The sequence below is a fragment of the Syngnathoides biaculeatus genome, chromosome 12 (genome assembly GCF_019802595.1).
Source record: "Syngnathoides biaculeatus isolate LvHL_M chromosome 12, ASM1980259v1, whole genome shotgun sequence".
Lineage (NCBI taxonomy): Eukaryota > Metazoa > Chordata > Actinopteri > Syngnathiformes > Syngnathidae > Syngnathoides > Syngnathoides biaculeatus.
The window spans coordinates 1,069,480-1,084,244 of record NC_084651.1 but is presented as its reverse complement, the minus strand read 5'-3'; the positions used below and the strand labels follow the sequence as shown (position 1 = coordinate 1,084,244).

General features: G+C 44.4%; 1 protein-coding gene across 8 annotated transcripts in view; it reads right to left on the bottom strand.

Annotated features, from left to right (window-relative positions):
- map4k3a (mitogen-activated protein kinase kinase kinase kinase 3a) overlaps window positions 1–14,765 on the bottom strand; it is a 38,214-nt gene extending 23,449 nt beyond the window's left edge. For 3 of the 8 annotated variants that reach the window (XM_061836151.1, XM_061836150.1, XM_061836154.1), the window contains exons 1-8: window positions 12,329–12,682; window positions 2,476–2,533; window positions 2,256–2,346; window positions 1,378–1,442; window positions 940–995; window positions 813–860; window positions 244–286; window positions 53–125 (exon numbers count right to left, since the gene is read on the bottom strand). In XM_061836151.1, coding sequence (XP_061692135.1) covers window positions 53–125; window positions 244–286; window positions 813–860; window positions 940–995; window positions 1,378–1,442; window positions 2,256–2,346; window positions 2,476–2,533; window positions 12,329–12,424 — 530 coding nt within the window. In that variant the 5' untranslated portion in view covers window positions 12,425–12,682. Of the gene's footprint in view, window positions 1–52; window positions 126–243; window positions 287–812; window positions 861–939; window positions 996–1,377; window positions 1,443–2,255; window positions 2,384–2,475; window positions 2,534–12,328 lie in introns of all 8 variants that reach the window. The other 5 variants (XM_061836155.1, XM_061836156.1, XM_061836157.1 and 2 more) reach the window with 5 other exon arrangements.

Below are 14,765 nucleotides of genomic sequence, written 5' to 3'. Positions count from 1 at the left end.
ATGATTTACCCTCACATCCAAAATAAAGAAATAAATGGAATCAATAACTCACCAGTAAGGCGTTCCAATGAATGACTTCCTCTTGGCCAGAGTTGCTGTGATCTGTGCCGATACACCAAAGTCGGCTATTGAGAGAAAAGTGAACGGCGGATGAGGGATTTATGACAAAGGGGGGGGGGACAAAACAGCGAAATCCCCAGAGAAGGAAAAACAACAAGCGGCAGATTGTCTGGTTCCTCTCACCTAGTTTGACGTAGCCGTTGTCTGTCAAGAGGATGTTGGCGCCCTGGTGGAGACAAAATGCGACGTGCGCATCAGAACACAACAACAACAACATCGCACGTCGACTCGAATCAAATGGGAAAGGCACGCGGGCCTGTCGGCAAGCCTCAGCTGGGTTGTGACTTAGTTCAGATGCTTTTGCGCGTCGCACGCACACCAAAGTACACAAGAGAGCAGTCGTTATGTTTACACTGACAGAAAAAAATGATAATGAATCATTTGAAACCAACTGTCAAATCGCCTCCGTGATTCATTGCGACATTTAATTCGTAAATATGGAAGTTACGTGTTAAACAGGGACACGGTGACGAAGGAACGGGCCCATTTTAACACAATTCACGATTGACCAACCTAAGATGAGCCTCTTAACCTTGCGCCCGCCGCATATTGAGTGACGTGGCCGAAACCAAACTAAGCTGTCGTCAACACATCTCCCGAAAAAGTGCAAAATGGGAAAATTCTGAGCTCGTTCCGGATTTCGGGGCTCCACAACAGTCGCACTCACAATCATTCATTTCCCCAAAGCTCACCTTGATGTCTCGATGCATTTTGCCTTTATTGTGAAGGTAGTATAAACCCTGCAAATGCAAGCACACAACAGCTGTTGTCGCTGTAAAAACAATAACAATGATCAACGTTTACGCGGCATATGCTTACCTGCAGGGTCTCCCGTGACATGTACGCTATCTGAGACTCTAACAAAGGTCCTGTGACTGGAAGAACAAAAGAAGACGGTGAAAGGTCAGTGAAGGTCAGCGAGCAGACGACCAGACTTGCTTAAGTCACATGTTGTCAGTAAACCTATCAGGAGCTTCCAAAGCCACCACCTCATCGTCTGGGCCTCCCCATTTTCTTAAAAGACAGATTACTTTTTGTGGATGCAAACTTTTGACCTCAAAGAAAATATGACATTTTCCAAGAAATTCTCTCTCTCTCTCTCTCTCTCAGTACTGTGGCATTCAAGGAAATTCATTAATTCTGGTGATTCTGACTGACCTGAAACAGTTTGATTGGAATTCAGACCGTGGGGCAAAAAAAAATGAAATGTGTTTTTGCCGTGTAGGTAAACTTCTGCAATCAGAACGTATGCGTCACCGTGATAGATGTCCTGAAGAGAACCTCCCCCGCAGTACTCCATGCTGATCCATAACTTGTCTCGCCTGTGCACACACACGCACACAACATTAGGGTGCACCTGGACAATGGAGCAAAGGCTGAACTACAAATTTTTCCCTTGCCAATATGCCCCTCTTGCCCCCCTCCCCCAATGGACAACTCTGGATTTTGGCCTGCATTCCAACAACAAGCGAACGAAGGTGAGAGGCAAATTTCGCAACTGCGCGGGGAATACGTTACATTAAATTTCATGAACCTTTAAATCACCTCAACTACTTGGCAACAGCGCTACATATATCAAGAGCAGCAGATATTTGTCATCGAGTAGTACATTTTTACAAAATTTTATGAAAGAGTTGTTTTAGTCCTCCAATTGAGAATTTTTTTTTTTTTTTTTTTCGGTAAAAATACACTCATCCATCAACTTCAGCTGTAGAGTTGCCATGTCGGACATCCATCCATTTTCCATCAGTTCTAAAACTGACATTCGTCCTCAGCCATTCATCATCCTCCAGCACCCCCCCCCAAAACAAAAAAAAAAAAAAAACAAACTCACACCAATCCAATATAGACTTCATTCAGCTTTACAGATGCCATGTCTGGTCTGGTCTACTACGTAAATATGTATTCCTACAGTAAATCATGAACATTATTGTGTTTGTATCATACTGAGAGCAGTTTTTAATATTTTAGTTACTTTATGGCGCTACTTTCTACAGGTATAACCTAATAAGGCTCAATTTCTTCCGACAAAGTTCCATCTATCGTTTTGCTTGGACGTATTTTCCTCCCGCTGCACACGCTCATTTCCTGAAAAAAACACACCAATGTCAGTAAAACATGGAAAGCATTTTTACCGGAGATAGCTACCAAAGTAGGCCACGATGTTGGAGTGTTTACAATCCTTCATCATCAGAATCTCCTGCTGGACAACGGCAAAGTCCTCCCCTGGAGAGAACACAGTCACTGCCGGAGAAGAAGCTGCCTTCTCCTCATGGGGACATCAAAAACATGCAGGAGGAATGACAGGAGGACAAAGAGGGAGATGGGCAAAGTGGACGGAGGGAAAGTGCTCACCTGGCTCCAGTTTGATGACTTTGATGGCCGCCAGCTCCCCCGTGTTTACATTACGAGCCTGGAGCAGAGAACGGCAGAAGAAGGGAGCTGAGCGAGCAGAGTACGAAATGCGCCGCGGACTGCCAAAAAGTATCCCACTGTGCATCCTGCAATTGTTTACGACACTTGTATATACCACGAAGGTACCTCAAGGGATCGTTTTGCATGACATTGACTCCATATAGGAACGTATGGACAGGAAATGGTGGCGTATTCTTGAAAAGACGGCAACTCTTTGGTCAACGACATATTGGCAGGACGCCGAGGAGGCAGATTTTGCTATAAATAGCGAGCCGTGTTTACATCTGGACGCGGCGCCGGCGAGGGAAGAGGAGTTCCTCTGTGAAACGAGACATGAATAAAGGATGATTTGTGCGGAGGAAATGTGAATCGTCCAATTCACTTAAGGGCAGAAGCATAGCCGCATCATAAAATGTGCGAAACTGAATCGCAGTTCAAGTTTTGTGCCTCTGTTCATTCTTAAAGCAAGTTCCTTTGGACAGGAGAGCAGCACCGATGAGAGTGGTTGGAATAAAATTGTGCTGTACTGCATTATATATTCATACACATATACTGTACTTTTCCATTACTTTTCAGTCCTTTATGAGCCGGTCTATGCCGTTCTTTGCTGATGAGGAATAGCGATGGAGCCCCCGAGGCTAAAAACGTGAGCTTCAACTGCGTAGTCTGCACGAGGCACCGCAAAGACAGTAAAATGCTTGGATTTCATCGTCAGTTGTAGGCGACAGCATGGCGTGCAGAACCGTGCACGTGGCACACACCCCAGACACCCCGTCGACCGCAAGCGCAAGTGTAAACGTGATTTGAAGTGCAGTGGCGGCTGATAAAATAAAATACGTCGTAAGTAGCGACCGTAGGAAACATCAACCGGTGATGGTGAACGTAGGTGTGCTGTGGTAGTAAATGTGTGAAATGATCCAGGACCCTTTCACGGACTCTTTCCTCTGTGGCTCGCCGCCTATGCTACAACTTATTTCAATACAATGTGGCGTGGTCGACAGCAGTAACTTCAGCTTCGAGGCAGAGATTTTGCTTCCCCCTTTTTTGTAATCAAACGATGAGTTATCCGATTAATCGTCGCAGCCCTGGCCAAAATACGGGAGCAACGTTCTATTAAAGATCCTCCTCAAATGTGGAAAAAGAGTTGGCTAAACTTGATTTTGACCTACTCTATCAGACCAAGGCAGCGTGATAACGTTCGACCTTGAAGACAAGACGCAGACATAGCAGCGCTGTTCAGTTCTGACAACACACACCCTCATCGCCACTGCAGCCTCGCCCGCATATTTCCCCAACAGCTTGCGGACAACAGGCTGTGACATTTCACACAGCGCTCGGCTCACGTTATTATTAGAGTGGGGAAACCTACTGATGTCAACAGGAGGACGTTTGCCAAAAGGACCAAAAAAAAAAAAAAAAACCCCAAAAAAACCAACACGTGTAGTTTAAGTGCCGCAGGAATGCCAAGTGTTGTGCTTTCTATTGAGGCCACAAGTGGAGAACAGGGAAATGATTGACAGCGCACAATACAAGAAGACGTAACAAAGCCGTGGCAGGAGGGGGGGAGACACAAAGACGCGTCCGCAGGCGAGAAAGGAGACGCACACAACACGGCAGTGTGTTCGTTGGGTCTGCAGACGGACCAGAGCGATGACTCATAAGCGCTCGGTGGCACTGCTAAGGACAACAAGCGCACACTTGAATGAGTCCAATTGATGACATCTGGCTGGTATCACTTGTTTGATCACTGCTGCGCGTGTTCACATGCCGGATTAAATCATTGGGCTTTTTTTTTTTTTTTTTAATTATTATTATTATTATTATTGTTGTTGTTACAAGCAGCTACAAATGAATGAATGCGCAGCCATGTTAGCTTGATTTCAGTCCCTCCGACACTTGGAATGCGGTTAGAGAGGTCTCTGAGGACTTTATAATACAGCCTTTCATTCACCCAAAAACACAGACAAAACAACACAGTCTCTACACTCAAGTGCTACAGAACTCATACAAAATAGATTATATTAATTGTACAACAGCAATACATGATTCTTTTATCCATCTGTGCTGTGCTGTATGTTCTAAATCCAAACAGTAGTCTCATCCTTTGTTGTTGACCTTTCGAGGAAATCTACAGACAGACAAAATTTGTCTTTAAAATTGCACAAAACATCCAACAGTGAGCTTCAAAACTCTACGCAATCAAGATTTTGAGATAAATCCATTCCAAAACGTCTGACTGAAACCAAACTCTTTGAAAGCTGAAGCAATATTTCCAAATTAATTGAAGAAAACAATGTGAAATAAATATGACTATTGAACGCATACGTGAAACAAGTTTTTTTTTCCCCCTTTAAGACTCTTGATGGTGTGTGAAAGACGGCAAGGAGGACAAGCTTAATCTGCATCTTCATGCTTTCCACGTGTTCTTCCTTTTATGACCTTTATTATTTATACTCCATTAGCAGCTCGGCCACGGTGCCCGTGTTTAAAAAAAGTTTGCAAAGCGTGGTACAGCAGCGGTGCGGCGTTTCACCCTCTTGTGGCTAAGACCGAATGTTCACTTTGCACAGTGTCATTTTTGCAAAGCAGCCCAAAAACAAGAATTTCTGCTTGTTCTTAATCTAGCGTGACTGAGGCTAAGTCAGCCCACAACTGGAGACCGGTCAGGTGAATTCATCTGCGTAACCCCAACCAGGTCGATAATCGAGGCCGTCACCCGAGTCTGATTACGAAGTTCACATCTAAGCTGACTAACCAACCACACGAAATGAGTAAATGTTCCATTAACAGTGCATTCAACAGTCGTCTGGCTTAACTGGCATCTGACTGAAAAACAACGTTTACTTTTATGGTTCACACACAAAAATAAACCAAGATGACTCCATTACGGTTTGCTCGAAGTCCCTGCGCTGCTTCTATTACGTCAAAAAAAAAAAAGTGCATTTTCTCTCACGTTATTGGTCATAGCTCATCAGAATATAACTGAAATAAATCTAAACAAAGAGAACGAGTCAGTTGCGTCGTCCTACTTCATTGGGGGCCCCCACGGAGCCAATTTTGGTGGGAGCTTGCACACATCCATGACAAAATACAAAATATTTTCCAGACCGAACCAGTGTGCCAAATTTGATGGATCGCTGAGAAAGGGCAAGCACTCGGCCGTGAGAAATTAGCGTTAGAATGACAACGGACCTCACGTCTTTTTCACCTCTAGTGGGCGAACAAGCGGAGGAAGAGCCACAAAAACAGGATGGTCCGGGTGGCGGGCGCCTCGCGTTAACAACGGCCCACCCGACGGCCATCTGCGAGGCTTGTGACGCCACACAAAAGGCCTGGGTTTGTGGGCGGGTCACGTCGGAGCCCTCTGCACGGCCGTCTTCCTCTGCGAGCGCATCTCGAAACAATAGGACGTGAGGGCCCGAGCGCGAACGCCAACACAAACGCTCACATACATGAAGGAAGCCCGGACTGTTGCATTCCTGCGCCGCGGTCGTCCAGATGTCTCGCAAACACACAACAAGGCCTGCTCAGAGGAAATTGCTACTATAAGCACATTTTAACATCTACCGGCTTCTGCCTCATATTAAACCCAGCAGGACGTCCACTGCCGACAAACCAACGCGCACGCGCTTAAAGGTGGCGGCAGTTTTTTGCTGAAGGATCATCAGTTCTTATTTCAGCAGTCACCAATCTCTGCAGGCTCAGTGCAGCAACAAAGGAAAACAACAACAAACAATGCCAAACATGTCCGTCCGGTACCAGAGGACTTTACAGATCTTTTATGTCACTTGATTATGATCCTTTCGTTCTCGTGACGAGGCGTGACTGTTAACATCTGTGCTGCTACAGGATAACAGAAATTCTGTCAGCCTGTAAAACAATACAGCGGATCCGTCGCTCAAGAGCATTTTTCTGCCGTGCCTTAAAAGCAAAATTTGAGTTATGAAATGCAGCTCTGACAGCGAATTTCACAACAAATAATAGTTTGTGAGCAGTTCTTTGAAAGACAAAAAGGCTTCAATCACTTTATCATCACCGAGCTGTTTTTTTTTTTTGTCATGCTACGCATAAAACTGCGAATGACAAGATGTGCACAGTATTTAGCCAAAGGGCAATCTTATACCTTAATGCTAAACTCCATAGACATGCTAACGAAACTAGCATCAATGTAGCAGTAGTTGCAACACTAAGCAATGGATGTTTGAAGACAAACGCAGCAGCAACATGGAGACATATAGTATCGCTACTTTCACAGGCATATATTATTTATCCTTTTCAAAAAGAAACTAATTTTACTGCATCTTACTGAGCTTAGAAGACAATGTCATCTTCATAGAATTCATTATCCAAATATTATACCCCCCCCCCGGTGGCCAAGGCACAAAAACCAGAAGGGGAAAAAAATATTAATGGACTTTGAAGCATGAAATCGTGATGCACAAACTGCATAATTCTTTAACTCTATCTAATGATGTTAATGTATGTTTTCATAGGGTATAATACTGTAGAATCTTTTTCTTGTTGGAAAAAAAACAAACATTTTGCTGATGTTTGGGGGGTGGCAACGAGTGTTTTGATTTACAAGCCTGTTGAAGGGGTCCAGAAGGTAAAAAAATTCTGGATCTGTGCATTGATCCGGATCTTCACCAAAATTTGAGTTTCAACAAAATATGCGGTTTTTGTGTAATCTTCTTGCCAAAGAACTAAGAGAGCGATAAATAAGCTTGCCAACACTCAGCCGTATTGAATTTTTTTGTTTGATCACGCCACATCTTTTGAAGAAATCTATTAAATCCGTGAGCCGAGTTTTCGCTTGTATGCCACCTACAGTACATTGTCGGCACACCGGTGACGTACAGACTGATTACATTGACCAGTCCGAGTAATTAGCTGCGCTAACATAACCAGAATGTCAGCTAGTTAGCATGCATTCCTGGGATCACTCACGTGGGGCTGTACTTTATGGCCACAGCTGTTGTGCACAATGGGAATGGACTGAGACTAAAACCTCCTGTGGCTCATTTTGCCCAACTATGCTCTGGTCCTTTAGTCTTAAATCTGCTAACAAAGTACACAAGTGATAAATGACTTTTCAGGTGACTCGTGTGCTGGTCATGGAGTAAAGGACATATTATGTGACTGTACTTCCTCCATCTAAAGACGTAGTCGCGGTCACCTTGCGGGAACAGGAACGTCATCCTATTCAAACGTCGGAGTGAGCGCCGCATCCTCCCTGATGGGAAATATTTTCGAAGCGCAGCTATGTTGGCCAGGCCATTGGGAGGCGCAGGTATTCAACAAGCAAAACAAGTGACAATCAATCGAAAGGCTTTGCCTTGAAGCACTACAAACCAGTCGGATCGGGACAAACTCAGCATGTCGAGTGCATTGTTGAGCGCCAGGAATTCCAACAATTGTATTCCGTCTTCAATTTACTAGAAAGCAGGACGTGTTCATATTTAAAGGCATGGAATCGTGAATCTTATCTCACTATTACAACTTGAACTTACGATTCTTTTTCATTGACACGACGAAATTGAAAAGCAACAAGATTGTATGGTGTTTAAAAATGAGAAAAATAAGACTTGAAGTGTCCCACACCAACTGTCGCTACGGACGACTCAGCATGCCTCACTCGAGCGATGCTCATCATGCAACAAAAGGATCAAGCGTGAGCTTGGGCTTTGCTATTTCTCGCGCTTACTGAATGAATACCAACATACGCTATTGGTGTTAGCCGTCACGTAGCTAGCTGCACTGTTCAGCGAGCATGAAAGGTGTATAAACAGCTTGGAGAGATGAAGCAGTTTTGATATATTAGTCTCAATAACTTGTACTCTCACAAATGTGCCGTTGTTACACACAAATACTACTTCACCAGAGTGACGCAAACCTTCCTGGTACGAGTCCTGTCGGCTGTTTGGAGATACTTCAAAGGTGAACACAGATAAGACATTTAGCCCACCGAAAAATGCCCAAGTTTTGAGTCCCATCCGCCATCCCGCTTTGCGCTGGATGCACTCTCATCATAAAATTACATCCTTTCAGTTTTCCCCTTCTCAATTCTCAAGAAACAGTCTTGTTTCTCTTTGTCCCACTTTATTCTGCAGCTAACGTGGCATCTTAACTTGATATCAGATTATCGTCATCTTTGTCACGTAACTGTTCCTTTTACATTGTGCCCCTAAAATTAAGACTGAGACCCCGCAACTGAAATCCCTCGTGATAAAAAGGCTGCATTTAAGGGAAATGAGTGGCAAGACTGTCAGAGGACAAAATAAAAAACATGCGGTTTGATGGAGAATGTCAGTCGTGACAAGTTGTCACTCTGTCAATGTCGAAGGCTGAAACGCAAAACCCATCTGAAATCTGATCTGACACAAAAAGCAGGTGTTGCATGTGTCAAAATCTTCCCAGCGAACTTGACTGCGAGGTTTTGGTCAGGAGGTTTTACTGTCACAATAAATTGCAAGATTATCTTGCAGACAGACTCAATCCTTTCATTTTCTAATCCAAAGTGAAATACCACAATCTGAAAATCCTGCAGACACAAGAGTTTGACGATTGATATGTGAAAGTGAAAATTATCCCAAGTATTAAATAAATAAATAAGCGGCTTTTACACTACTAGGTTAAAATAATATTAAATCAAAAAAAAAAAAAAAAAAATCTTTTTCATGACGGTTGCAACACCAAACAGCAATATTCAGTGTATTCAGCATCACTGAGTACTCAAATATAAGTAAGGTACTTTTTCCTCTTCGGCAGGCTGAAAAAAAAATGGTAGTGGTGCACCCAAAATATTTGATCATTATTGTCACTAAGAATCTAAAATTTCCTGTATGGGTCATATAAAAAAATTGACACCACCAGTCTGAATGTGCATTTTGCATTGGAAATTGTTTTTCAAACGATTATTTTATTCATCCAAAAAGGTTGCGCGGCCTTCCTGTCCTTGACTTTCCCCACTTCAGGTTGAAATCGAGTCGTCACTGCAAGGTGCTAACACAGCAGCAGCCACTTTGTTTGGACCGAACAGCCTCGGAAATGTGAGAAAAGGTCACCCGGTATCAGCGGGCCTCCGGGAACGACAGACGGATTCCAAGCGTCTGGGTTCAAAATGCGAACTCCCATCACGGGCGGAATCGAGCGCCTCCGTCGCACATGCGCGAGGGGACCGTGTGTCCGGAGGTCCGTGTTGCGCTGAGCCAACGGCGCTCCTCTGGTGCGGCGCGACAAGCGGGAGGAGAAGAAAAACGGTAGCCGGCTTCACACGTCGCTGGCTGCTCAAACATTCCGATCTGAGCCGCAGATTTTCAGACCGCGATGCAGCCAAATATAGGCATCCGTGAGGTTCACCGAGCAAGCCGCCGGGCGCTAACACACGCGTCCCATCGGGGGGGGGTCATCAAGCTGCTCCTCTCGTGTCAATCTGAGGTTTGAAAAGCATGCAGAAAAGCTTCACACTTTTTTTTTATGGTTTAGAATTTCCCTCTCTTTTGGCTTTAACTGTTGCCAACGATGGCGAATATGGGCGCGCGCTCACACTAATTATGTAAAGACGACATCTAATCACTCCAGTCACTCAAGCATGGCCATGACAAGGCGGCGTACAAAGGTGCGTTATGTCGCAAACAACATCCTGCAAAAGGCTACGGTTTACACAACATTTTGACATGATTAATTACCAAACAAGTATAAGCAGACACATTCTGACAATAACGCAATAGACTTCCTTTGTGTGAAAAGTGGCGTGCATAAACCAGCTGAAAGATTGGTAGCGGCTAGTCTAGCTCTTTCCTCAGTATTACTTAGAAAACCGCACAAGTAGATGACCTAAAATGCACCACGCTGGCCAGATAATATCCCAAAATTAAACTTCTTTGTTCGCAAGACGGTGGTCAATAGAAGCGCTGTTGGATAGTTTCGAATGAGCTGACGGGACTGGCAACAAAAACAGGATGCAGAAAAACCAAAGCGGCTAACCATTACCACCTACTAATCTAGTTGGAATAATTAGTTACAGTGTCCAAACTGTCGCCATCCTAAAAACCCTTTCTAACGGTACAGGCGATGTGACAAGTTACATGAAATATGATTAATTGCCTTACGGGTAACAGTGATCACTTCAGTGACGACTTGTTTGCGTTTTCATCAATTGACGCTGGCCGGATGTGGCATTTGCAGCCGCCATCTAGTAGCCGCATGCCTCACGAATTAGGACACTCGCGGGCTGAGGCGCTACTGCATAAGTGGGACATACAGTCGCTAATAATTTGTGATCAAAAGCGACAAGTGCAGGAGCGCGATCCTGTCTGCAGCTAATGCGGGAACCAATCCTGTCAGTAAAGTGTTGCATAAAAAAACAAACAAAAAAAAAAAAACAAATGGGCAACGTGCATAACTTCTTATTCTTGAACATTTGCTGGACGTATCATGTATTCCAACTGCACGACAAACTATGACATGAAAACAGGTCGAGTGGGGTGAGCAGCAAGTTTGTCAGAGCCTGAGTGGCTGCAACAAGCCAAGATAAAGTGCCTAAAATTAGAAGTGCACATGATCGACTCCTGCAGGGGAGGCAAAAAAAAAAAGTTGCAAAAAAATAAGCCAAAATAAATAAATGAACAAATAAATCCAACAACGAGCGTCGGAAATGTTGCGGTCACATTTTAGGATGTGTTGATCGCAACAAACGAGTCCTGGAAGCGGTCCAGATGTCATCATCGAACGGTATTAAGAGTGTTTAATGATTCACAAAGCTGCACCGTGCCAGCTGCGACTGTAGTTTACAGGAAACAACAACATACCTGAGACTTGATTAAGCGAGCGTGCACAAAAGAGACAAAATCCTCATATTTTGACAAAAACAATGTTAATAATGAGCATTCGTCACTTTGCACAAATTGATGCATGGCAAGACATTTTTAACATTCTCAAATCTTGTGTGTATGATTACACTTTGCAAACTACAGCAATAACCGCACAACAACTTCACTTGTACTAATGACGTCATGCAATTAAAGCCCGTCAGGTCCTGGGGTCGGGGTCTGATTCCACGGGCACATCGATTGCTGACCACAAATCAAAATCAATCAATCAATCAGTAGTGGTGTCGTTTACTTCTGGAATGATCTGAACGTTTATTATGGTATTACGAGGTGGAGGAGAGCAAGATAGGCTGCTCATGTTGTTAAAGCTGGTTGTTGAGTTGGTTGCTTTTTTTTTTTGGGGGGGGGGGGGGGCTCACGCCAGCTGTCAACTGTCAACATTTTACCGGCAGCAGTGCAAAAAAACAAAAAAAAACAAAACTGAGCGTTTGGTGCACTCCCGTGAACAAATGAGAACCTTAAATCAAGGCTCGTTGCAGTTTTGTGGCATTGTTGCCAACCACGGAGCAGCCGGGGTTAGCATGGCGATGCTAACCCACGTAGCCTGAGTCCATTTTCGGACAGGTCGCTTTCCACGAGCCTGCCCTTTTCCTGCGCGGTGGATTTTAACAGAGCCGCGCCGGCGACGCGTTGCTAAAGCTGAAATTCGAGCGGAAAGGGGGTGACTTTAACGAGGTAAATCGGCTACAGGCCAGGCGGGCGCTAAAGCTAGCACGAGCTACGATTGACGCACTTTTTGACGGCCCGCGGCTTCAGATGGGAACAGTTGCAACGTTTGGCCTTGACAAATGAGTGACGTGGGGAGCAGAAAACACACAATTTAACAGATGCGCCCAGCACTTATGTCCGTCCGATAATGGAAGCTGCTTCCTCCCCCGCTCTCGTTTTCCGTTTTTTGTTACCTTGTACACATCTCCGTAAGTGCCGCTTCCTATCCTCTGGATCAGCTCGAAATCCTCCTGCGGATTGCGGCGGGACAGGTCGACGCTGGCGTTCATCGTGGACCGAGGGCCGCTCGGGGCGCCGGACGACGACGACGACGCGCTCGCTCGACGGACGTCGACGATGTTCTGTGCGGACAATCGTCGAAGAGGGAGGAAAAAAACCCCAAACAAACCAAAAACAACATACGGCGTCAGAAAATAGCAGCCTGAGCCCACTCCTGCTCCAACATGGCGGCCACTGCGCAAGGAGCATGCGCAGTGGCCGTGCCCTCTTGCAGGGAGCTTGCAAAAGACGAACTCAACACACGTATACAGATACATATTTGGAAATATTCAACTGTAAAACAAATGTCATGAGAAGAAGAAAAACTAAAGGATCATAGAGGAAAACCAACACATCTGTAATCAACATTTTTGAAACCAAATTCACACTTCTTTATGAATTCTAATTCGTTTGTACAGCACTTTCACCGAGATCGCTCACAATAATTGCATCCCATAATTACAATATTCATCCATTCATACATTTTCTGACCGCTTATCCTCACGTGGGTCGCGGGATTGCTGGAGCCAATCCCAGCTATCTTCGGGTAGGGATAGATGGAGAAATACTAAATCACAGAATTTGATCAGGTTTAGGCGCCCTCCAGTGGCACGCAAAATAATCACGGCCCAAGTACAGCCGTTATACACTTTTTAAAGTCAACACATTTGCATACAGTTAACTCATGTGCAATACATTTTCATCACAAAGTAGTTTATCCCATAATCAAGCATAATATTAGTGGTCAAACCGTGCACGAGGTTACAGTGGCTTCAAATATACAACTAAAACCCTTTTGATGGACACGCAGGCCTACCATGCCTCTATATTTGATATGTTGGTCAGGAGGGTGCTACTTTGAGAACTGCAAGTATTTTTTTTTAAAGTGGTACTTGGTGTGAAAAGTATGAAAAGCAATTTCCGGAGTCAATTTTAACTTCCTGGAGAGAATATGTAAAAATGAAGTTTTCAAACGGCTCTCCCGAGCATGTTGAGGTGATTGATTATCCGAACTGGTGGGTATGAAGTAGTTGCTTGGGTGTGCCGGCATCAAAAATCACAAATGATTGGCTTAAGGAGAAGTGAATAGAAGCCGGTAAGCAAGCGAGCTCAGTGTGGCCCCCGCCCGCACTTTAACTAGGCTAAGCGGGGCTAAACGCGAGCAGATGGCAGCATTGTGATTCAGCGTGTGAATTCTTTTAGGTCATTACCTCTTACGTCATGCCAGAAAGTTACCGTATCATAAATATACACACACCTGACTGTCACCAGAAAACAGGAACATGATCCAGTTTTGCAGCGGTGCATAAAATTTGCCAGAGATTTCCAGAAACATTTGAAAATAACCAAAGGTTTGGATTTTGAACCCCTCGAAAGCAGGAGGCGGCATCTTCAGATATTGCAACAATATCATGACCCAACGAAATCTTTATAAAACTCAAATTCACCCATAAGAAATTGTCCTTCATTAAGTTTTTTGGGTTTGTTTTCACTCCTTGAGCAGCTCAACGGGGTCACCAGTCAAAGATGACACAGAAAACCACATCGTTTTTCAAGTTCCAAGTGGAATTCTTGTAAGGCGAAATGACATTGTTTTTAGGCAGACACAACACCGCTTTTTTTTTTTTTGGAGTCCACTCATCCAGTTTTGTGAGGTCTGCGAGGTAAATAAAGATTTCTGCCAACTTTCACGAATCGCTTGGAACATTTTGCTTCTTTTGTGGGGGCTGCAGGATGAAGATGGGGTGTGGTCATGTCATGCGACCAACTGGCTGTTTTGGTCACAATGGAATCCAAAATGTAACCGGTAACATTGGACTGGTGAAATTGTCATGTGGCAAAGTCTGTGTAGATAAATTCACAATTTTGGAGTTGCTTGGAGATGAATGGGATGGAGTAAAAGTCGTTCCCTCCCATCAAAAGTATATTGCATTAAAACTCCTCTGACAAGTCTGGTTTATCCAAAACGTTACTTGAGTAATAGAGTAAATATAGCTCATTACGAGCCATGAATTTAGAGGCCCCGTAGCTCAGTGGTCAGAGCACTGGTTTGGTAAACCAGGAGTTGCGGGTTCGTATCCCACTGGGGCCTCCACTCCCTGGGAAGGGTTGCGTCAGGAAGGGCATCCGGCGTAAATATTGTGCCAAACGTATATATGCGTCCATCTGAGATGATACGCTGTGGCGACCCCGAAAGGGACAAGCCGAAAGAAACACACACACGAGCCATGTAAGTACACTGACCTGTCATGTTGCAAATATTCGATTCATTCTAACTTATTCTTATAAAGTCCATTTCCCATTGAGTTTTGCAATCCAAACTGGGACACTTTTTTTTTTTTTTTTTTAAAG